At 47.9% G+C, this 24,979-nt stretch overlaps 1 protein-coding gene across 11 annotated transcripts in view; it reads right to left on the minus strand.

The window, feature by feature from the left end:
- Rap1gap2 (RAP1 GTPase activating protein 2) overlaps nt 1–24,979 on the minus strand; it is a 217,117-nt gene that overhangs the window by 19,633 nt on the left and 172,505 nt on the right. For all 11 annotated transcript variants that reach the window (XR_015630591.1, XR_015630592.1, XM_087571963.1 and 8 more), the window contains 9 exon segments: nt 23,448–23,526; nt 22,696–22,749; nt 20,254–20,337; nt 14,052–14,152; nt 12,230–12,359; nt 10,099–10,254; nt 5,562–5,633; nt 4,990–5,076; nt 2,812–2,946 (listed from right to left, as the gene is read on the minus strand). Coding sequence is in view for 9 of the 11 variants with exons in the window: in XM_087571963.1 (XP_087428089.1) it covers nt 2,812–2,946; nt 4,990–5,076; nt 5,562–5,633; nt 10,099–10,254; nt 12,230–12,359; nt 14,052–14,152; nt 20,254–20,337; nt 22,696–22,749; nt 23,448–23,526 (898 nt within the window). In the remaining 2 variants the exon portion in view is untranslated.

Raw genomic sequence — 24,979 nt, forward strand, 5'->3', positions numbered from 1 at the left:
GCCTACAGCCACAGCAGCCACAGCGGGTCTGCTTCTGGGATGGGGTCCTCTAGGGAGAGCCGTCTAAAGGGGACAGGGAGTGGGGTGGTACTCATCCCTGAGTATCCCCAGCTAGTGCCTGCCTGTGAGAGAGCTTTCAAGGCAGGCATTTTCTTTCTGGAGTCATTACAGATAACTCTTTTTTTTTTCTGGAGACATCCCACAGAGTCAAAGATTAATCCCCCAAAAATGTCAGTAATCCCGACACCACAGTCCTGCCTAAGGCACTAGAGACAGACTCTTGAACTGGGCCAGGACCATGCCTGCCCCCTTGCCCAGGCCTCTCCACATGGGAGACCTGAATCAACACTGAAGGGGTTGACAAGAGAAGCCAAAGTCTCCTTCTGAGGGAAGAGAAACTCGCTGGCCATGGTCACTAGTGCTCCAGAGGCTCACTCTGTGTGCCTGACCCTGACGGCCCCTGCTGTCCCCACAACTTCACAACCTCAAGGGCAAGTATGAAATCTGAATGGGAAAATGGGTCTACCTTCACCCACAGAGTTAAAACCAGGTCCCTGTTATGCTGACTCTCAGGCCAGTCATAACAGAGTCTTGAAGCATGCCCTCTCCTGAGAGCCCCTCTAGGAATACCTCAGACGCCCTAAAGGAAACATAAACCAACCGCTACTCCTCCTAACAGATGCAAGAGACTAAGCAGACTGGCCTTGAGCCACCGTCCTTTAGATCTGCCACCAGCTGTAAGCGGGGCTACCTCATCCATCAGATCCATGGGCAGAATGTCCACAGCCTACGTGCAATGTTACATAAACATTTGAATGCCAAGTATAAAAGAAAACCTGTAAGACCCAAAGCAACAGATGTTCATACAATGCCTGCATCGTGCTAGCTTGTCAACTGCAGGTCAGCTCCGATCATGCTATCTAAATTAATTTCCTGTGGGAAGAGGAACACTTTGAATGGTGTGATGTGAGGTGGGGCAGAGCCTCAGAAGGCCACTCTGCCTTCCCTAAGCCCAAGCCTGTTCCTATGACCTAGCCTCACACTCACCCTCCTCTTGGCAAGGAATCTGTCCACCGTGGCTGCCTCCCTCTTCCTTCTCCCTTCCTTTTCCCCTCTGTCCTTCGTTTTTCTCAAAATCCAACAAAAATAAAGAAGAATCTCACTAGGTAGCCCAAGCCGTCCTTGAACTCATCATGCCCCTGCCGTGGCTTCCCAAATGTTGGCCCTATAGGCATACTCCTCCACACCAAGCTCCTCTTGAACCTGGATTCCCTGGGCTTCTCCTCGTTCACAGCTATCATGACTACACCAGAAGCCCTAGGAATCCCCTACCAGCCTGGACAAGCAGCTCAACTCCCCCCACCCTCAGGAGGAATCTCAGCAGCGGGTTCCAGCTAGGGCCAGCAGAGCTGTGCCTGCTCCAGGCTGTCCAGCTGGGCAGTGAACAACTGACCCAGACCTGCCCGGGCCTGGCCAAAATGGGTGGAATCTTCATGGTCAGAACCTGGGAGGGAGTATCATGTAGCTTTTAAGAATCTGGGAGACCTGAATTCAACTCTGTCTCCAGGGTGACCCAGGACAAATCATTTAGTGTCTGCGTCTTTGTTTCCTCACATGTAAAACTATACTTACAATTGCTAAAATTGAGTGTGAATTATCAAGCCAAAATTATTACATCCATAATTCCAGCCTTTCACAGAGAGCTCTAATGAGAGTTGGGAAGTTTAAGGCTCTATGTGACCCATACAGCACAGTTAATGTGTGTCCTATTAAAACAGCTAAGAGTATTTACTGTGTCAGATACAATCTGCAATTTCGGGCTTTATTCCAATGAACTCTCACAACAGTGACAGAGGTTCAATTTATTATCTCTGGGTCCTTAACAAGAAAACTGCAGCTTAAGGACTTTAAAGATCTTGCCTAGTACCCTGAAGCTGGGACTTTTAAAAGCACACGTAACCCCAATCCTAATAGCTCAAAATGTCATGTTTATAAATCTCTCTCTGGTGGGAAACCTGGCAGAAACTTGAACTTAGAGTCAGAAAATCGAGGTGTGAACCTCTGAGGGGCAGGGTCCTGAGATCCCATGGCCTCTTGTAGCCTGCCCTCCAGCACCCACCCACTCCCCTTTGTGTTAAAGTAGATATGGAGAAATAACTATCCAGTCGAATGCCCGTGATTATAGTCAGGTTCAAATCAGACACCAATACAAGTGCTGTGTGAACCAACAAGCCAGCAGCCAGGACATGATAATAAACCACCTCTGCCCCTCACTGGTTCTGTGGTCATCCAGTCAGGGAGCTCATTCCGGGTAAAACTGGTTTTCAATGCTGGAGAGACTTGCCTGTGGCTCCACCCTCCCATCCACCCCCATCCAGGCTCCAGCACTTGCCAGCAAGGAAGAACCATGCAGCACTCCACCCAGCTACTGAATACCCCTACGACTTGTGGCCTCAGCCCCACCATTCTTCCCTGAGCTCGCCCACCACAGAGGGAGACAGAGGAAGCAGTGAGAGTCTTAGTTCATGTGGCCTCCTCTCCTCTGCTCACTCACTTTCCTGCTTACAAGATTCCTGAGCTGAAGACAGTCCAGGCCAAGGGAGAGAGCATGGAGATATTCCATGCTCTGGAATCATTGCTGGCTGCTCTAACCTCATACATAAGGCCCCAGCCCTTTGCAAAGTCCAACCTCATCTTGTTACCTCTGACTGGTCCTTGAACTCTCAAGCTGGATCCCCAATAACTTAGCCATTTTCCTTCTTTGTCCTCTTCCACAGCAACCCTCCCCCAAAAAAAAGCCTGCATCCATACCTTAAAAGACTCCAGGAATCCTCCATGGCCCCCGTTCTCAAACTTGTCCTCCTCTGGGCCCATGCCTAGCATGACCTGAGTATGTGTGTGGAGCTCATCGTGAAGGTTGTCCAGGAGAGCAGCCCGGGTCCGGTCCTAGGAAGGAACGGTATATACAGTTGTACACCGACAGCAGAGGTGTGTACTTTCTTCTCTACTCCAGATGTCTGGTCTGAGAGCTGCTATTCTGTCACCAGCTCCTGGCCATGGTGGGGATTTAGGAGACAGCTTCATATTCACTAATGCTGAAGTTAGCACCAATGTTCCGGGCCTGCCCCTGCTCTCACTTTCCCGGCCATACCAGCTCTTCCAAGACTTACCCTGGTGACTCCCAGCCCAGATCTCAGACCAAGATCTATACAAAAGATCTGTAGCCACCAGGTAGCAGCCAGGGACATGCATGCAGCCTCCAGGGTGCTCCAGACACAACAAACTGTACAAGCCCTTTTGGCAGGCCACAGTCCTAACAAAGCTCCTCTCCTGATTGTCCCCATTTCACCACCAAGCCTGAGCTGAAAGCCCACAATTCCACTTTCCCCGCCTTTATTTCTAGGAGTCTATCTATGTCTTCCCAGCCCTGACCTTGTAGGAATGTCCAACCTTTTGATGTTGTGACGCAATGCTGTCAACTGTAAGAACTGCAGTTAGCCTGATATAGCTGTCTCCTGAGAGGCTCTGCCAGAGCTTGACCAATAAGATGTGGATGCTTGCAGCCAACCATCACACTGAGCATGGGGACCCCAATGGAGAAGTTAGGGCAGGGACTGAAGGAGCTGAAGGGGTTTGCAACCCCATAGAAAGAACAATATCAACCAACCAGACTCCCCCTCCCCCAGAGCTCCCGGGGACTAAACCACCAACCAAAGAGTACACATGGAGCAACCCATGGCTCCAGCTGCATATGTAGCAGAGGACAGCCTTGTCAGACATCAATGGGAGGAGGGGTCCTCGGTCCTGGGAAGGCTAGATGCCCCAGTATAGGGGAATGCTAGGGCACTGAGGCAAGAGTAGGTGGGTGAGTGGCAAAACACCCTCTTGGAGGGCTTGGGGGAGGGTATAAGATAGGGGTGCACGGATGGGAAACTGGGAAGGGTGATAACATTTAAAATATAAATAAATAAAATGTCCAATAAAAATAAAAAAGAACTGCACAGTCGAGTTACCAGGGGGAAATTTCATAATGTTTCTATGATTTTTGTCTTGAACCACAGTCATGGCTATACTGGGGCACATGTGGCTTACAGGCCTCTGGTTGGACACATCTACCCAATTTATCCCAGTACCTCCTGTGAAGTGTTCACCTTTGTTGAGTCTCTTAGACTCTTTAATCATTTCTAACCAGCCAGTTCCTGTTCTAGCTCCCCTTCAACCTCTCCTCCCCCTCTTCCTCCTCCTCTCCCTCTTATTCCCCCTCCCGCTTCCTCCTCCTCCTCTGTCTGGGGGCTAATGATGCCTCTAACATTCAAGTCAAACACTGCTTAAAAACCTCATAGTGCCCACCACCTGCAAGCCACAGTCCTGCTCCATTCAATGCAGCCACCATCTGCAGCTGAGCCCCATCTTCCAGTCACAGGAGGCTGCTATCAGGCCACACCTCCCACCCCAAAATGTCTGCTTCTGTTTGGCCTCTGACTGATCCTTGAGTCTTGAATGACTTTCCAGATTCTCCTCCTGTGAAAGCTTCATCTGGCATCAAGATTCAGCAGTTCAAAAGCAACCTCCTCCAGGAAGCCTTTCCTGAATACACCTGCCATCATCCCTAGCGAAGCAGTCACTACACACTAGCTCCATCATGGTCCAGAGTATAATACAGGACACTGTATTATAAATCATAGCTTCTCTTCTGTGAAGGCCCCTCTATCAGCCTGGGCACTACACAGTGCAGAAGTGATGTCTCACTTATTCTTGGTAATAGAGCAAGACCTGGACATAACACATGTTCAGTTAAAAAAAAAATTACAGGTGATTGGCTGGTGAGACCTAGAGCCTAGATGAGTTCCTACCAAGAACTAAAAAAAAGTTCCCAAAGCAACAGAGAGCTGAGGGCTTAGGAAAGAACAAAGAGCTCCCCAACTGAGTGGGCACCGTGGTCAGACCCCAGAGCAAGCCCAGAGGAGCCTTTCAGTCTGGCATTCTCACCTCCAGCTTGGCAAACTTGTCCGACTTGCAGCAAGCATTCTCTGCATTCGTGAGCTTGGTGAGCAGAAACTCCCGGAATTCTGTGCCCTGAAACAGGTAAGAGACTCAGAACTCTCCCTCCTCTGCTGTAGATAAAATGCCTCCAACCACAGTGACAATAAGACAAGAGAGGCCCTGCTGTAGCCCGTCTCATATCTGGTCATTTCCAGCCAAGGCCAGACCTGCCTGCTAATATACCAGCTACCAGCTTGGAAGCCAACATCCCCAGTGCTGGGAAACCCACCCTCCACAAGGCACCATGGTTACTGGTGGCGACTCTTGCAGCTGTCTCTTGGGTCTGGAGCACAGGATAAAAGTCCTTCTACTAACAGGAAGGCAACCCAGGCATCGAACTCTCAGCAAGGGCCACATTGACCTCAAAGGGTGAGGCAGGGAGCTATCCAGAAAGGAGATATCCCCAAAGCTATAACAGGATCTCTCCACGATGCCTCTCTACACTCAGTAACCACTGACACTCAGGAGCAGAGATCTGGGGTCTTGGATATGACAAGTATAAAAGGACAGGTTCTTACCTTCTGGAAAACAGGCGGGCTTGGCAGAGGGGGGCCAAAGGCAGGCACATCTTCCCTCGCAGTGACTGATACCTGAATGAAACAGTGTCAAGGGGGCTAAGCAGATGAGGAGTCCCACACCTTGCAGCAGACTAGCCTACCCCTTCTCTCCTTCCTAGAACACAGAATGTCTGTGTGAGCCTCTCCCACAAACCCCATGTGATGCTTCTCTAGTGGACTGGATGGGATGGAATTCTGCATCCTTTCCTCTGCCTTCCTAGGGGTCAGAAGCAAGCTTGGCAAAATGATGCCCTGGGCTGGGGAACCCTGGGACCCTAGGTAAAAATAGTGCAAGTGGTGGCCCAGAGGTTTGTCTCATTACCCCAATACAGTGTTCATCCCAGAGAAGGCAACAGAGAACTACTGCCCATTTAACTGATGAGTAAACAGATTAAGACATGGGGCGAGTACCCCCAAAGCCAGAGAAAGGAGCACAGAGAATCCAGCCTGCTCCAACCCAGCTCTGAGGCCCCATTAATCTGGCTACATATCAAACTCACTTAGAGTGTCTAGAAGGTAACCGCTGGGTCACAGAAATGGCTCCACTGGTTAAAAACAAAAGAGCAAACAGACAAACAAAAAACAAACCTGACACACAAGCTTGATAGTCCCCAGAAGAGAAACAACGCCCAAATTGTCTCTGCCCTCCATACCTGTGTGTCTGTGCCCCCAAAACATATCATGTGCACGCACGTGTGCACATGTGCGCCGACACACACACACACACACACACACACACCACCACCACCACCACCACCAACAACAACAACAACAACAACAACAAATAACAATTTAAGTTTTTGAAGAAACAAGTAAAAACTGGTTGCAATGAAAGCTTGGGGCTCCTTAGCAACTCGACCCAGGCAGTGGACCTAGGTCTGAAGCCTGACTCTATACCCAAAGCCAGTTATTCTGGCCGAGGCCTGAACATGGAGATACCAAGGGCATCGGTTGGGAATGAGGATGGGGGACATCCAGGCTCTGGCCAGATGTTGTGAGGCTGGACTCTAAGATCATCCAGAGACTCAGCATAAGGGTGGTCCTGGAGCAGGTGACTTCCACTCCTCATCTCCTCTCTCACACAAGTACCTTGGTTTAACCTGCTGTCAGCCCCTGAGGCTACAGGGCTCTGGGGAGGCTACCCTAACCCTTCACTAGCAGTGGCTGACGTGAAGGTCCTGGCAGACTGCCAACCATTCTGCCCTGTGAAGTAGGGCAGATGCAAGTCTGCCAGACTGGGTGAGCAGGCAGCCTGGGGCTCTGCCAGGTCCAGCAGGAGAATCAGAGCCTCGGTCAATGGGGCCTTCTTCCTCCAAGCTCAAAGCCATCTACATGGCCCAAACTGAGGTACTCAGAGTCAAGAAATGGTTTGTGTTCACTGACAAGATTTCTGGCTGAGCCCCAGCTGCTGGGCACAGCTCCCCTCCAGCCACCTACCACACACCAGTGGCCCACATCTAGAATTCCATCTCAGAACAAGAATTTTGTTGTCCGCTGTGGGTATCTGGGACCCTGGGGACAAAGCACAGATGCCTGCAGGCCCAGCTGTTTCCCTGGACTGGCTCCTCCTCCTCAGGCCTGTATTAAATAGTCTATTCTGACAGGGTGTCTTAGAAGTGCCTTTAAATCCACAGGTCAGCAGGGGCAGGGCCCAAGTCCTTTCTGGTACTGTTCATCCACTGCCCATCCATATGCTTGCTCCTCCTCTGACCTGGGTCTCCCCAGGCAGCTAAGTTTTAGTCTCCCCCTCCTCTCAGCTTACAAATAGATGCCCAGGAGAGCTGAGAGAGGGAGGGCTGGAGACTCAACAAAGCCTCGTGCCCAGGGATGGCCTGCCACCCACAAGACTGGGTTCAGAGAGAGTCATGATAGGCAAGGGAAGGCCCTCCCAGCCACCTGCTTCACAGAAGATTCTTGAAACCTTGGCAGAACTCCAGGAGTGAGGTGGAGTGGCCCTTGCAGGTAGGGATGGGGAAATCCTATTGATTACTGAGCTGGAGTCTCTTTCCAATCTAGAGTGATGGAAGCGAGATCCCCACCTGAAGTGATTGGGTTCCATATTCCATGCATGCCCATGGAACCAGTTTCCCACCTGCCCACAGGCTCCTGGGAAGACTTCCAGCTCCAGGCTCCCAGGCTCTGTGGCCTCAGCAGCAATCAGCCTCAATCTCTTCCCTATGAGCAGACTGATGGGCCTCACTAGGCTTCCAGGAGACTCTCCAAGGGGCTAGAAAGATGGCTGTGTGGGTAAAGGCACTTGCCACCAAACCTAACAAACTGACCTCAGTCCCTAGGAGTTGCACTGTGGAAGGAGAGAACTGACTCCTGCAAGCTGGCCTCTGATTTCCATATGTACACACACACACACACACACTCACACTCACACACACACTCACACTCACACACACACTCACACACTCATATACTCACACATATATTCACAAATACACACACATACACACTCTCACACACTCATATACTCACACACATACACACATACACACATACACACTCTCACACACTCACACTCACACTCACTCACACACACACTCACATACTCATATACTCACACACATACACACATACACACTCTCACACACTCACTCACATACTCATATACTCACACACATACATACACACATACACACTCATGCACACTCACACACTCACACTCACACACACTCACACATATACATGCTCACACACATATGCACACTCACACACACTCTCACACACTCATGCACACTCACATCCACACACACAAATGAAGGTAGAAAACGAAGAAGACTGCTGTAAGGCAGAGCCTGGCACAGAGCAGGAGCCACCATCAATCACTCAGGTTCTTGGTCTTTACTTTCCCCGCTGACCTTCATGTATGAAAGGACACCTTCACTACAGAGTCCCCATACCCCATCGGGCCTCTGTCTCTGCTCCCATAAGTACCCAGGGCTAGAAGGACTCCAGATTAATTGTTTTGCAAAGATAGAAATAGAGGGCCAGAGACGGCCGGAACTGACTAGCAATCACACAGCCACAAAGAGATAGAAGCAAAGACCCCAGGCTGCTATGTTATTCTGCCTTCTGGGGTCCCTCCTGTCTTAACTCTCCTTTCTCATTGTTGGTCCTCCTACTGAAGGATCAGCTAAGGCCAGTGTCAGCCAGGGTCTCTGAGGGATCTAACCCAGTCCTCCTCACAGTTCATGCATCACCCACAGTGCCTGCAGGGAGGGGCGCTCTGGGGAGCACCTTAGATCGCACAGACACCTTCACAAATCCGAACCTGCCTTAACAGTGAAAAGGGGTCTTAGGATGCCAGTGCCCAGTGTTCTGTGATGCAGGGAACCCTTTGAGAACTGAACTCTGGTCTCTCTTCCCCAGGAAACAAACAAAAACAGACAAACAAAAACCAGAAACCAGCACTTGGTTCTTACTCACAAGATCTCTGAGGGTTTGGAAACCACCTAGTCCTACCCTAAAATCCCTGGCTTAGCCTATCTCTCCTGGGTCCCAGGCCCCTCAAAGCAATGGAACACAGAGAAGTGCTGCCCTGGAGGTTAGGAGAAAGAAGGGAGGTGAAGAAGCAGCCAGTGAGGAGGACAAAGGAGCGGATCCTGTCTCTATCTGACGCTGAGGGCTGGAAGCCAAAAGAGTCTAAAATATTCCACACACCTCCTCCCATTACAGCAGGTGACCCTATTCTCTTTTGCTTTTTTAAATTAGCACGTACTAATTATATATATATATATATATTAATGGAGTTTATTGTACTATTTCCACACTTGCATACAGTGTACACTGACTAAATCAAACTTGCTTTAATCCACACCCTCCTCATCCTCTTTTTAGTTTTTTTAACAAGGTCTCACTATGTAGGCCAGGCTAGCTTGGAACTCTTGATCCACTGCCCCCACCCTGACATCTGCCAGGATTTGGGGATTACAGGCATGTGTCACCAGCAGTGGCCAGGATGACATTTTTAGCTTTCATGTATCTTAGAAAGAAAGAAAAGTCTCTGCTTATGAGCCTCACTCAGGTCTTGCATTCTCACCAAAATATTCCAATTAAATTAATTCGTTTGTCCAGGGTCTGTGAGGCCTCTCTAGCCTTCATCCTCCTTGTCTTTCTTTCCCCTTTTCTGACCACTCTCTGTACCTCCTCTACCTCCCATCCTCCCCCCTCTCTCTCCCCTTCCCCCCTCCCTCTCCCCTCCTCCCCCTCCCCCTCCCCTCCTCCCTCCATAGACTTCCTCTAGCAAATGCTATCACAGTGACCAGCGCTCAGGGCTTCTTCACTGTTGAGTGGGAAGTTGAAGAGCTAGAAGCAGCAGGATGGAGACCTCAGGATGGGTGCTTTCCACTCAGAGCCAGGTTCCAAATCTCAGAAGCAGGACCAACTATTGGGACTGCTATGACCTTATGTCTCTAGCTGTCACTGAGTCCACCAAGCCTAGGGATATACAGAGGCCCATGACTGCCCTCCATGGTGGCTTTTTTCTTACCTTGTAGGATGGGGTCTCCGTGCCTGTGCTTTCAGCCTGGACGACAATGTAGGCATGTAAGAAGTTTGATGCGATCATATCTGGGACAAATGGAGTGTTTTCTTCTTGAAAGATGATGGCCACGATGTCATTCCCAATATGTCGCTTTCTCTGCAGCTAAACAGAAAGTACCTCCTTGTGAAAGTGAAGACCACCCACCCCCCAAACAGAAAAGAGCTCAACTGCAAATTCTTCTTTATCCACCATTCATAAACCCTGAACTCTGAGGCCAAGCTCTTTGGGGGGCTGTTCCTCTCAGTCTGTGGGAATTACCGGGAGAAGAAGGGAGAAAGACAGTCATGTTGTTAAGTAACAGCTGGTCTGAGGGTTACTAAACAACAGCGCACAGAGCCTGGACTAGGACCCTGGAGAGAATGTAAGAATATGAGACCAGGTCTGGCCCCAAGAGAGCCAGAATTGATCCAGAAGGAAGGCAAACGCAGGAGAAGCCATCTGAAAAAAACCGCTAACCATGCTGCCAGCCATGGCTACGTCAGCTTTAGGAGCAGAAAGGAGTGACAGCAGAGGGCTCAATAGTTACCCACAAAGGTGTCCTGAAAACCACAGGCAGAGAGGATAGGAAATATAGACAGAGGGGGCAGATCAGTTCACCAGAGTGGGGGACGCAGAGAAGCACAGGCCAGTAGGCTAGGGGAGGACAAATGGATGGGAGACCGAGCAGTGCCAGGCACTTTGCCACGTGATCTAGGTTACAAGCCCCTACTGTGTGCCAGGAACTGTGAACCACTGTTCATATAGATGGTTACAAAGGTTAAGGTTTTCCTGTATGCCAGGTTCTGCCTGTGTATTTATTTGGTTCTCTATGAAATGCATCCCGAAAGCAGGACTTTTGCTCTGCCCTTTCAAATTGAGGTTCTCATTTACAGGTATCTGTTACGCTCTGAACACAGGACTGGAGGCTTTTACACAAACCGCCTCACTTGTTACATGCATGCACGCTGCACGCATCACACACACACACACACACACACACACACACACACACACACACACACACACACACACACCATGCTCCCATTTTGTAAGAAAAACAGAATGAAAGAACAATCATTAACTTGGTCCCTGCCAAGAGCCAAGCTCTGTAGCATATGCCAGGGTGAAATGACCCTGAGGTAAGAAGCCTTGGAGACTGGGGCAGTAGGTGAGAGAGGCTTCAAAAAAACAAGGACAAAGGTGAAACCACCAAGGAAAACCCACTTTGGCTACACAAAAAAATCTCACAGCCATTTGTTTTTGGAACATCCAGTTATTTCGGAGCCAAATCATAATTCCTTTGCCAATTTCTTTTACTCCCAAGAAGCCATGCACAGTGTTTATGATTCGCATCCCTGCTCCTGGGCACAAACAAACAGGTCAGAGTTTGGAGGAGGCCCTCCTGTGTTCCCTGAGATAGGAAGGAGGAAAGAAACAGAATGGGTCACTGGTGTTGAAACAGCCAGAATCTGCAGCCAGAGTCAGACCCACCCCCAGGGACGTGTAGCTCAAAGCAGCCAGCCTGGAGAAAGTTAGCTAATGCTGGAGCCACAGGTCTCACAGAATCCCCAGGTTAGGGACAGGGATTGAGGCTGAGAGGCTTTTCATACAAGGTTCACATTCATAGGGCAGCAAGGAAGCAGAAGGACCGAGTATCCAGGGTAGGGGACAGAGGTTCCACAAGAAGCAGGCATATGACAGGTATGAATCTCGGGAGCCCACTGTTCAGAAACCTAGAGAATGTCACAGCAGTGGCCTACACAGACACTACTCTGAAGCCACAATCTGAAGCCATGAAGCCACTGACTTGCTGAGAGTCGAACACTCGGCTTGCTCTACCGGCTTCCAGCTCCCATCTGCACCTCTGCTCTGCAGCCTTATCAACCTTGTTGGCTTTGCTCCCAGCTTGACCCTTCGTTGACTTCCTGAGGGAAGTCTTGTTGTCGATGCTAGAGATAGAGCCTCCTGCGTGCTAGACAAGGTCTGTCTCCCTGAGCCACACCCTGAGCCTCAAGGGAGCATTTTAATAGGCCACCCCAAGCTGCGGTGTCACATCTGGCAAGTGGGAGTGACATGCAGCTTGGCCTGTACTGGTTACCTGCTGGGTGTCACCATCCGTGAAGGGCAGCTTGGTAGAGACATGGAACATGATCTCCCGGTCCCGGAAAGTGGTGTACACCGACTCCACCCCTGTCTGTCCATGGGTCACATCCAGGCCTCCTCGGAAACTGACATGAAACAGGGCAGGAGTAGGAGAGAAGGAGTGAGGTAAGGTGGCATCTTGGTGGCATCTTGGTGACACTATGGACGTCTAGCAGACAGGTGGGTGAGAAGACCTGAGGGCCAATGAGGGCATAAAATAGAGAGGTGTGGAGATCTGCTCTTCTGAACAGCATAGCCTAGTGCTCTACCATCTGAAACCCATATGAAAGACAAAGTTGGGCCTGGTGGCCACATATTAGAAAGCCTAGCACTTTGGAGATCAAAACAAGATGACCCTGAATTTGAGGCCAGCCTTGGCTACCGAGTGAGACTTTGTCTTACAACACAACCAAATTAACTAACTAGCTAATTAAGTCTTCAAGACTTTTTTATGCATCCTCACAGGGCTGGTCATTTGGGATGGCCATCCATTCATAACCCCATACAAACGCCTGGCCTAGCTTCCCAAAGCTCCCAAGGCTGGGCCTGAGCCTTTGTTCTATTCACATCATCGGTCAAAAGCCAGGACAGCCAGTCACTCCACTGGGTGTAGGTGAATCCACAGGACACTGTGAGACCTCAGAAGAAGGGACAGATGACCAGCTTTAAGCAGCCAGCTCCTGTAGAGACCAAACCCCTCCATGTTTGCTTCATTCTAGGCAGGAAGGAGAGGCTGGGGAAGAACTGATGGCCTTCCAAGAGCCAGCCCTTCCCCCTTCACAGAGATGTGGCTGCCAGTCTGGAACCAGTCTTCAGCAACTGGGAGGGGCAAAAATAAACAGATGCACCTCAGACCCATAGGGTCAAAAGGGCACTGCACTCAGATTCCAAACCTGCTGTGACTGCACTGTTTTAATCCCCCATGACCTTGGAGGTGCTATTCCGTCTACATTTATCTCCCTTTTTGATAGAGAAGGCCCTGGAATCTTCTCCAGGTAAAGTCCCTGGCCTAATATCTTAGGGCCTGTGGCAGAGGTGGAACTCTAACCCTGGTGTGACTGACTCCAGACAATAGTAGCGACTTCAAAATGAGAACATGGAGCAATGAGTGAGAGAAAAAGACAGAAAAGAGCAAAGGAAGACAGCAATTGCCTACTGCAACTGGACTACATGTTTTTACACAAGATGTTAGGTGCTTGTTTTGGCTCCTGGGCAAGGCTGCTTAGGACTCTCAGCCATATACCAGCCACACCGCTGGATGGTTCTGAAATATTCCGAAATGTTGCCTTTTTTTTAGGAGAACCAAGGCCAGAGTCTTCCAAACAATAGTCCTAATATTCTAGCTTTCCATACATTTAAAGGGCCATAGACTGAGTCACGCATATCTGCCAAGATGGTTATTATGTTTGCGTGAAGTCTTAATTATCTGGTCTTTGAGTGTTGTCCAAATCAGGCCGTTTCCTTCCAAACGGCACGGGGTTCTCTTCTGCCTGCCAGGTGAGTGGTAGGGAAGGTGGATTCGTGTTGCTGCCAGTCTGAGCCAAATGTAATTAGAAAAGCAAACCACGGCAGGAGCTAGTTTATCATGCTTCCTGGGCCACTGCCTCCCAGCCAACCTGTCATGAAGGATTATCCACTGAGTCCTCAGGAATTCAGACAGGTACATAAGCAAGGGATCAGAAGTTGGAAATGTCCCAGAGTTCCCCCAGGACAGAGCTGTCCCCGGTTCCCACCAAGGGCCTCAACCATAGATGCTGCAGGTCCCTGACAAAACTCACCCTTTGAAATCCTGCAGTGTGATGGTGTCCCCCAAGAGATCCAAAAACTCCTTGAAAGCTGGGCTCTCCTCATTGTTCCCAAATAGCTCCTCTTCCAGGGTCTAGAAGAAACACAGGGGCCAGGGAAGGAATAAGAAGATGTCTGGGTATAGAGTGGAAGGGTTGTCCACCCTCTGGGTCCCTTTCTCCTTTTGTTCCTGTAGTCCAGTACATTTTCCATAGCTGTCCTAAGGTAGGAGATGGGTTAATGGAAGAGGACTCTGCAGGGCTGAGTGCTGGCCCTGAATGAAGAGGCCTTGGAGTCCAGCAGAGGTCAGAGCACAACTCTTAGACTCCACACCAAAAACATGACCCAAAGTGAAGGACCAGCCAATCATTGGCATCCAAAGAGGCTCTAGAAAGAGCTCTCAAAACGCATCGGGTAGCACACTCCTTTAATCCCTGCACTCAGAAGGCAGAGGTAGGCAGAACTCTGTGAATTCGAGGCCAGTTGGGTCTACAAAGCAAATTCTAGGGTAGCTGGGGCTAAACTGTGAGACCCTGTCTCAAAACAAAAATTGTATAATAATCAAAACGACAATAAGACCCCAAGAACAAGTGTGGGTGAGGTTACAGAGAACTCTGGACCTGTGTTCACGGTTCCTTGACAGGAATGTGAACAGGGAAGATACTCTGTCAACAGTCTGTCAGTTCATCAGAAGGCTAACCACTAAGAAATCCTCCCCCAGGTATACACTCAAGAGACATCAAAATGTATGGAAAAAAACTTGTACATGAATATCAAGAGCAGCACTGTACATAATCCACAAGTGGAAACAACTCAGGTATCTATCAACCAACAAACAGATTCTTTAAAATGTGGTATATCTATTCAATGGAACACTATTTGACCATAAACAAGGAAGAGATACATGTTACAACATAGATGATCCAGAGAACATTTATCTAGGTGAAAGAAACAAGTCAAAAATGTCACATATAAAATATTCTTCCACTTCTCAAAGGCCCAGAATAGACAAATCCAGAGGACCAGAAGGCAGACAATTTTGAGAGAGATTCTCACTATGTAGCCCAGGCTGGCCTTGAATTTGGTATCTTCCAGGAGCTAAAGGGAAGGGGACAGAAGAGAGACTGCCCATGGGTGTGGGGTTTCTTTGAAGAGCAATGAGCACACCCTACAATTAGAACATTATTGCTGTGCCACTGTGACCACAGCCACCTGCGGACATACTTCTTACTGTTCTTACTGTGAGCTGCACGGGGTAAGAATTATAGATCAGCAAAGCTTTAATAAAAACAGTATGAAAAAATTACTATTAGAAAATGGTCAAAAGACACAGGCAGACATCATACCTAGATGGACACACAGACAACAACCAGCACCTGGAAAGGTGGTCAGCATCATTAGCCGGCAGGGAAATGCAGACCAGAACGACAATGTGGAACACCACACATGCACCGAGAGGGTAAATTCAAAGCCAGCAGCACCGAATCTGGCTCGGATGCAGAAAAGCTGGATCCCCCACACACTGATGGGAAAACAATCACTCCGGAAAATGGTCTGGCGGCTAAATGCAATTTACCATGTGACCAGAATTTATACAGCTAGGCAATTATCCCAGAGAAATGAAACCATGGGTTCAAAAGCCCAAATCCTACATAAAAGTGTCTACAGTAGTTCTAGTCGTAATTCCTCGAAGCTGGAAACCACCCTGACTGATGTTTTAGTGACTGGAGAGCGAGGTACCATGGACTCCGACTCAGCAATAAAAACAGTCCCTAAGCCAGGCGTGGTGACTCACACCTGCAATCCCAGCACTCGGGAAGGTACCAAGTTCAAGGCCAGCCTGAGCCACACAGTGAGAATCTATCACAAAATAATGGAAGGAGAGAGGAAAAGGAGGAAATAAACAAGAAAGGGGGAAGGAAGACGGGACAGAGGGCGACAAGAAAAAAAGAAAGTCACAACATACTTGAGAAGCTGGATAAGCTGCTGACAGAACAGCCCTAAAGGTTTTTACTAAGAAGTTGGTAGCTAATAAAGATGCGACACGCCATATCAGTGCAGCGCTATCAGTGTGAAATAAACATGGAGGACAAATAAATGGCTGCCAGTGGTTAGGAACTGGAGGGTAGAAGAGCAGAGGTGGGGGAGGGGAAGATGGGTGACTACAAAAGGAAGATATAAGGCCTTGTCATGAGAATATGTTTCTTGACTGTGGAACCTACACATGAATAAAACAACATGGAAACACACACACACACACACACACACACACACACACACACACACACCATCCAAGACACACATATACCACATACAAATAAATCCATGTAAGGGGCCTGCAAGAGGGCTCAACAGGTAAGGGCACTTGCTGCCAACCCTGACAATCTAAATTCAACTCCTAGACCCACCTAGTGTAGAGAACTGACTCCTGAAAGTTGTCCTCTGATCTCTGAATGCATACAGCAACAGATGGTAGGCACAGACAGACAGACAGAAAGACAGAAAGAAGGATGATAGGTATATAAACAGACACACAGACAGGTGTTTTTAAGTCCACATGAATTAAGAAAGCCAAAGTAGTATTTAGATTATGTCAGAAATCCTAGTTGTCATACACACACACACACACACACACACACACACACACACACACACACACACAAACACAAACCTGCCCTCATTTCATAGCAAGGGACAGTGATGATGGCTTTCTGGATAGAGTAGCATTCTATAATTTCCTTTCTAAATAAAAGCCCCTAGGGGCTTGCAGCGTGGAAAATCACTCCCTAGCACATGTAAAGCTCCGGATTTGAACCCCAGCACCATGAAAATACATAAGTAAATGAATACACCTAGATTTTAAAATGTTTGTAAGAAAATGGGAGTTAATAGTACAGCAAAGAAAAGCCTGTGTTGCAGAGCCTGAGTGAGGTCTGTAAGTGCGTGAAGTGAACGCTGCTGTTCCACAGGAGGCAGCTAACGTTAGCACAGGGGCCAAGACTAGCCTGCTTCCTCTTTTCCTAAATAAAGTTTTATTAGAACACAACCAGCCCAACTCTTTCCGTGTGTGTGAGTGGCTGCTTCTGCAAGCCGAATGCAGTGGTTGTGGCAGGACTCCCCCCCCCCCCAAGGCTCACAGTCTGAAGAGTCTACCCTGCAGTTTACTGAGATTACCAGTTCTGATCTTCAGTATTTCAGAAAGGTGTTGTCACTACAGGCTGTGTGTGGATGTGTGGGAGAGCAGCTGCTCCCAGGCAAGCTACATCCCCACTAGGAAACAATCTAGTGTGCCTTCTGGGGCTGGCGCCGCTCTCCCCGGATTCACACCCAGCATGGTTATTATCATCATCTTTGTTTTCGTACAGCTCTTGAGCTTGACCATGCACTCGGGGAGGAGGCCTTAGATATCACTGTATCACCCATGGTGCTTAGCACAGTACATGACAAACAGGGCAGCTTAGGTGAAGCTTATTAATATCCAAAAACCAGGGTAGGGCTTTAATGCAACAAATGTTCATATTAAATGTCCTCCAGCTGTAGGTTTGCAAAGCGACAAGCTGCCTAGCATTCTTTCTAAGTATGCTGTCTCCCTGGCTTCTCAGCCGCACTGGGCACACACACAATACACGAGCTCCTTATGAGAGATGGATGGTTAATATTCAATAATTACAACTTTTGCTGGAACATTGGGTTGTAATCACCTTGTGAGATATGTTTTGGTTAAGTTTCACAAGCAAAGAACTTTAATTACAGGGGTCATAGTAGCTGAGATGTAAGAAATAAAGATGTTAATTTGTGGAAATCATTACAGTGGCAACCTGAATCGTCTCCCTTAAACTGTGAGATGCATCCGCACCAGCCTTTCAGCCCCGAAACTCTTCACCCAATTAGTGCTTTGAAGCAGACCTGTCTTTCATGGTCTAATATCTTCAGACAAAGAAACCGGCTAACCAAGAAAGAGATGGCCACACAAAAAACCCCACAGGACATCAATGGCCTGCCATTAGGAGAGCCGGGGCACTTGGATACAAAGGAAATGAGTGTGGAATCTCCTCACAGAACCAAATGAGGAAACAGTGGGATATTCATTCTGCTTGGGATGTTAGTAAATCTTCATGGGAGAAAACAGATAAGGAAGACAGAAAGTGTGTGGTCAAATTGACCATGAAAACCTCGAAGTTCAACCAAGGTACAAATAGATCTTTGCCTGTTTAGAATGTTTCTCTATGGCAGACACCCACACACAAGATTTGGCTCAAAAACACTTCACTAGATTGCATCTCACAGAACCCCACTTTAAGAAAGATGATTTTAGCCAATAACGCCAAAGAAGCATGTGAGGTGTTACGAGAGACAGAGGCAGGCAGCAGGGGGTGCAGGTGGAACGTTTATCTTTAACCAGCTTTAACAACTGACTTTCCAATGGAGCAAATGAAGCCTTGGTCTCTTCTAATCTCCGTGGGGTAAATATTTCCAGCATGGCTGACTTCATCCCGCCAACATGACATCGCTGGGCTCCAACGCCCCACTGAATGAGGAGAAAATGCTCATTTCCCATTGGGAGAAGGTGAGAAAAGAGTAGCTTAGGCTAACCCATTCCCTCTCTCTTGTTGGAGTTTTCCTGTGGTTGATAGCTCACAGATAAATATAAGATGAAGGTGTGAGGAAGCATTAGGCTTTACTGTGAAGAATTACACCACCATCTACAAAACTCCCCAGCCTTTTTGTAAAGTTGCCTCCCTTGAACATTCAGCTCCCTCCAATCCAATTCATGCTTTAAATGTGACAACTGTATTCAGAGCATTTAATAACCACAGAGATACTTACACACCCACATCTACAACCACGCTGCTCACAATAGCCAGGAAATGAAACCAGCCTAGATGTCTATCAGCAGATGAATGGGTAAATAGCGCACAATGGGATTTTATGCAACAGTGAAGAAAACTGAAATTATGACATTCACAGGAAAATGGATGCAACAGAAAAACATACGTAAAGTAAAATAATCCAGACTCAGGAAGACAAACACTGCCGATGTGGCACCTGAATTTAAGAAATTACATGTATCTGCCAGGCATGGTAGTTGGTGTACACCTTTAATCCCAGCACTCAAGAAGAGGCAAGCAGGTTTCTGAATTCAAGACCAGCCTGGTCTATATCGTAAGTTTCAGGCCAGCCAAGGCATAGCGAAACTCTATCTAAACTGAAAAAAAAATTATGTGTATGCGTGCACTCAAATGTGTGTGTATACTCATGTGTGTGTACTCATGTATGTATGTGTTCATATGTGTGTACTTATATTGTATGTGTGTACTCATATATGTGTGTACTCATGTGTGTGTCCTCATATATGTGTATGTGTATACTCATATGTGTGTGTATTCATGTATGTGTGTGTGCTCATATATATGTGTATTCATATGTGTGTACTCATGTATGTGTATGTGTTCATATGTGTGTACTCATATTGTATGTGTATACTCATTATGTGTGTACTCATGTGTGTTCTCATATATGTATATGTGTGCTCATGTATGTGTACTAATATATATATACTCATATATGTGTATGTGTGTGCTCACATGTGTGTGTACTCATCTATGTTTGTGTTCATGGTCTTGAGAGAGGAAGAGATCTCAATGAAGGCAGCAAACAGTGGAGAATGAAACATGTGTAACAAGAAAGCAGAAGGAAGACCTGACTGGAAGGTAAGAGAACCAGCTGAATCCCAGGAGAGCAGTGGGGGACAGAAACAAAGCAGGACAAAATGGATTAACATAGGTAGGAAGATACCAAGATTAGTTTAGCATACTAAGCTAAAATAAGAATACTTAAATGTTTCGTTGGAACGGGAGAGGTGGGGCTGGAGAGATGACCCTGTGGTCAAGAACATCTGCTGTATTTGCAGAGGACCTGAATTTAGTTCCCTGCACCCAGATCTGATGTTTCACATCTGTGATAACTCCAGTTCCTGAGAATCTAACTCCCTCTTCTGGACCTCACGGGCACATGCATTCACACGTGCACATACCCATACAAAACCACACGCAGATATGCTCTTAATTAAAAATAAAACATACCTTATAAAAGAAAAGAAAAAGAATCTATCTCAGGACTCCTGCACTTGAGGTGGGGAAGTAACAGAGTCATAAAGAAGAGGCTTTGATGACCAATGGGAACGATGGTGCTTACCTGCCTGGCTTTCTGATAAATAACCCCAAACTTGAAAGTGTTGTTGACATCATGCTCATCATAGGACACAATCATCTGAGAGGCCTAAAAAAAATGGAAAAGAAACAAAAACAAGATTTACATCAATAGGAGGCAAGGGAAGACAGGAAGGCATGCCCACTTCAGCAGTGTAGACCCAGACAAGAGACAGCCACACACAGCAGAGGAGAAGCAAAGAGCTCATCCGTGTCAGGCTCCCTCAGCACTAGCCAACCTCCCATTCAGATCCTGCCCATATGTGTCAGCCACAGCTGAGACATAAGGAATTCGCTTTACCCCACAGTTCTATGCATGCTGTGTTTAAAAAAAATAAAGCTAAATCCCCATGAAAACAGCTAGCGAGGATGGCTCTGCTCTGATTCGAACTCTTTTCAGAAATGTAAGTTTGAGCAAGTCGCTGTTCCTACCAGGAGTTAGCCTATAAAATGAATGCACTCTGAGAAGATGTTAAAAGGAAAAGAAGAAGGAGGAAGAGAGGGAGGAAGGGAGGAAGAGAGGGAGGGGAGGGGCTGGCCACAGGTTCTAGCTACACTTCCATTTTGCCTCACAAAACTGGTCCCTGAGGTCAGAAACACTGAAATCTAACTCTGAACCCACTGCTTGGAACTATGTAGTGTTCAGTGACCATTCAACCTCTCTGTGCTTCAGCTCCTCCCTCTGTCAAAGGCTAATGTGGAATTTCAGAGATGTAAGGGACCGGGCACAAATACAGAGCACCCAGCAGCTGCCACTGTCTTACCATCTATGGAGGAAATATCAAGCTCAGCCATTTATGAGAAGAGCACCTGAGTGCTATGGGGAACGTCTACAACACAAAGAAAGCTAGGGGAAGAAACCTGGCTCTGCTTGACTGGAATATGGGCCTGTGACAGGATGCCATTCTGCTATACCTCTGCAAAGGCCTCGCCTGTCTGAGGAAAGGGGTGCTCCTCGGCTCTCCCAGTGCTGCCTGGGTGAGCCAAAGAGTAAACAGCTGCCCTGTTACTGCCCTGCAAAAAAGCAGTGGGCCATGGAGATGTTCCAAGGAACATTGTAAACTCTGCACACATGAAAACACACACACACAGGCACAGGCATACTCACATGCACACCATACTCCTCACCCAGATTCACATCACAGCCAGACATCAGACAGACAGCATGAAGTACAGCTGCTCTTCCGTTACCACAAGGCCCCTCAGGCTTCCCAAGACAGACGTATAATATAAATGATGTAAGTGAGCACCCGGAGCCTCCCCATGGACTGCCACAACCTGAGTTCAGTTAGGCCCTTTTGATGGAGTTTTACTGGTTGCTAAGCCTTACTGGTTCAGCTTTGACTCCAAGGGCAGGTCAGCCTGAACGACACAAATCATTCTCCGGAGTGCAGCACCTTGCTGGCTACAAAGAGGTATCTGAGAGGAGTTCCGTATAGCTAAGGACTCCACCACCAGCTCATCCCTCATGGACACACAGACGACTCCAAGACGGTTGTGCCCAGTCGTTGCAATTTAAGATGTGGTCGAGGGTGCTCTGAAGGCTGAAGTAGGGTGAAGGTTTTGCTTCCCGACCAGAAATTTCATTTTCACATTTCCTGGTTGTCAGAGCTGAGACTTGGGAGGTGGACAGACCTGACCCCAGCAAACTTCAGCTGCAGCAGCGTTGACCACAGCGGAAGCAATAGTAGAAGCACATCTCTGCTTCCATTTCTCCACGAGCCTCTGCTAGCTTATGAAGCAGCAGCCAGTACTCCTGTGAGCAATTTCAAGCAATTCTCCACTGCGGGTGATTTAAGCACTGTCGTGCTGCACTTGCTGTGGACTGCATTTGCTGGTTTGTTTTGTTATTATTGCCTCTCCCCATGCTCATCCCCATACTAGAACTGGGGTCAAGTTCAGGCCAGTCATAGGAGGGTCAATATCAGGAAACAGCGGTTTATTGACTAAGGCCAGCAAGACTTAGGGAACCTCAGAGCTGTAGTAACATGGGCAATAGGGACCCAAGGTTTGGCCTCTAACTTCCTAATGAGTTCCTTTCTGAGTTCTATACCCCCATACCTCCACAATGTCAGGGTGAATGGCTCCCCAAGAATCGATCGAATATACCCAAGCCCAACACTGCCATCAGGGAAGTACATCTGGGGAGAGGCAGAAACTTCAAAGTTGCTACCCTCCTCCACCAACCTTCACAGCAGGCTAGGGACCTACTCAGTGGGGCTGGAAGCCCAGGAATGACTGGGTATGGTTTCCAGGGTACCAGTTTGTGGACGGATAAGTAAGAAATGAGGCAGACATAGAAGACCATCATAGAGACCACACACGACCTCTCCATGATACAAGTAACCACCACCATCACCACATCCCCAGAGTCCCAGATCCATGCCGAGCTAAAGAGCTATGGACAACTGGCACACACACTACTCACCTTGGGGTACAAGACAGGGTTGAATTTCAGCCCCACTGCATCATCACAGAAAGCCTGAGCAGGTAGAGAAACACACGGGTCAAGAACCATGCCTATAAAGTACACAGGCTTTGTGTGCCCACAGAGAAAAAGCATCATGGGTGGACGAAGCACACAAATGCTCTTGCTCAGTAAGTGGACCCAGGACAGTCTACTAACCTTGCTAGGATCTCACAATAAAGAGCACAAAATGAAGTCTAAGAAGCAATTCTATTCTGACTAAAAGACAATACCAAAAAGCCATCAGTCTGCCCCCAACAAAAGGCACGACTCTGATGGCATTCCTATTCTCAGAGTGGGGGCCAGCCAGCCTCCGTTCTGACCCCACTGTACTGACTCCATTCCAAGTTCCCAGTAACTTGTGCAGTGGCATGAGCCTCTGCTCTGTAACAGTCCCTCACTCATGTCAGGGCTGGATCCGGATCACCTCAGCCCAGCCCAGCCTCCACTCCTCCTCCGTGAAGGCTCCCTTAGCCAGCACCACCCTCCTACTTCTCCTGACTCCTGAAGAGTAGGCTGTTCCCCAAGCAGCTTAAGGGGCAAGGATGAGCCGGAGACAGGTAGGGAAGATGATGGCAGCTGCTAAAAGCCGCCTCACTCCATCTAGGCAAAGAACAAAGCAGCCTTCCAGTTCCCAAAGTAGAGCCTGCACTCCCTCCCCAGAGCCAGCCCTGAGATGACAGGGCTTCCTTCCCTTAAATGTTGGCTCTTACCTTGGCGATCTGAGGGACGCTGGGCAACTTGCTCAATCCAGCCAAGGGGATTCTCTCATGCACCGTCTTCAGTTTGGACCTATGTACAGATAAGGGTAAGGAGAGGGCAGCCATGAAAGAGTGGGTGGATGAAGTGGCTGAGGTCACACCAGACTGGGCTCTGTGCTCCCATCCCTGGGAACAGACCTGACTCTCCAGCCGGGACTCCCAGTTCCGGAAAACAGACGCCACACTAAAGATGGGAAAACAAACTCCTTCCTGTGTGCACCAGGGGTTGTACACACTTAAAGCTCACATGGGGTGGGGGTAGGGGATGATGGCTAATGCAATTAGCTGCTTGCAAGGTCACCATTATTTTTTTGGTTTATGAGGGGTTTTTTTGTTTTGTTTTGTTTTTAATTCTCCCAGCGAACTGGGCTCAGTTTCCAGATATATTTAGGTTTTGACATGCAAATGAACCTGTATAAAAGATAATCTAATATTTGAAAATCTGGATTTACTCAAAATATAAATGGGATGGAATCTGCTTTAGAATGGGATTCGACATAAGACTCTAAATTTAGCCTGTTCCCTGATTCATTTAGCACATTATCAAAGCGCTGAATTTCACGGAACACTTTCTACATCTGCTTAGATCACCACATGATCTATAATCCGTTAACCTTGTGGGCTGTAACTCTGTTAAGCCATCTTTTCGTACCATGGGTGAAACTCCAAGTATTTCTGATATATGATTTTTAATATTCTCCTGAATTTAATTGGATGTTTATTTAGATCATCCCATTTATGCTTCAAAAACAATGTTGGCCACCTTCACCACCTTCTTCTTCTTCTTCTTCTTCTTCTTCTTCTTCTTCTTCTTCTTCTTCTTCTTCTTCTTCTTCTTCTTCTTCTACTTCTTCTTCCTCCTCCTCCTCCTCCTTCCCCTCCTCCCCCTCCTCTTCCTCCTCTTCCTCCTTCTCTCCCTTCTTCCCTTCTTCCTTCTTCCTTCTCCTTCCTTCCTTCCTTCCTTCCTTCCTTCCTTCCTCCCCCTTCTTCATGTACCTCCCTTGCCAGGTTTCCATAACAAGGCACTATTCCAGCCAAACAAAATAACAGGATAGCTTCCTGTCTTCTGAACGGTGTGTGTGATGCATAAATTATTTTCCTTTCCTTTTTCTGTTCACTAAAGGTGTGCTACACTGTTTGTGTGAACTTGGACAGCTGTCCTTTCTAGGAGGCCCCTTTACTGTTCTTCAGTGGTAAGCATAGAGATTTCAACTCTTTATTGAATCATTTTGGATAATTTACGTTTTCCCATCCAAGCGCTCATGACATACACTGATATGAAGTTGTTTTATGATCTCGGACTTTATTGTTAGCAGCTTAGCAGCTGCATCCCTCCCACATAGGGATAACTTTGTCTGTCCTCAGGCAGGTTTTCCACTTCATTCCATAGTGCTGTGAGACTGGACCCAAGCTCTTACGTGTGTTCAGTCAGTACCTGTCACCCGGCTGCATCCTTTCTGCTGTCTGTTCTTAGCTGAGCTTTG

The sequence above is a fragment of the Rattus norvegicus genome, chromosome 10, assembly GCF_021556685.1.
Source record: "Rattus norvegicus strain SHRSP/BbbUtx chromosome 10, alternate assembly SHRSP_T2T, whole genome shotgun sequence".
Classification (NCBI taxonomy): Eukaryota; Metazoa; Chordata; class Mammalia; order Rodentia; family Muridae; genus Rattus; species Rattus norvegicus.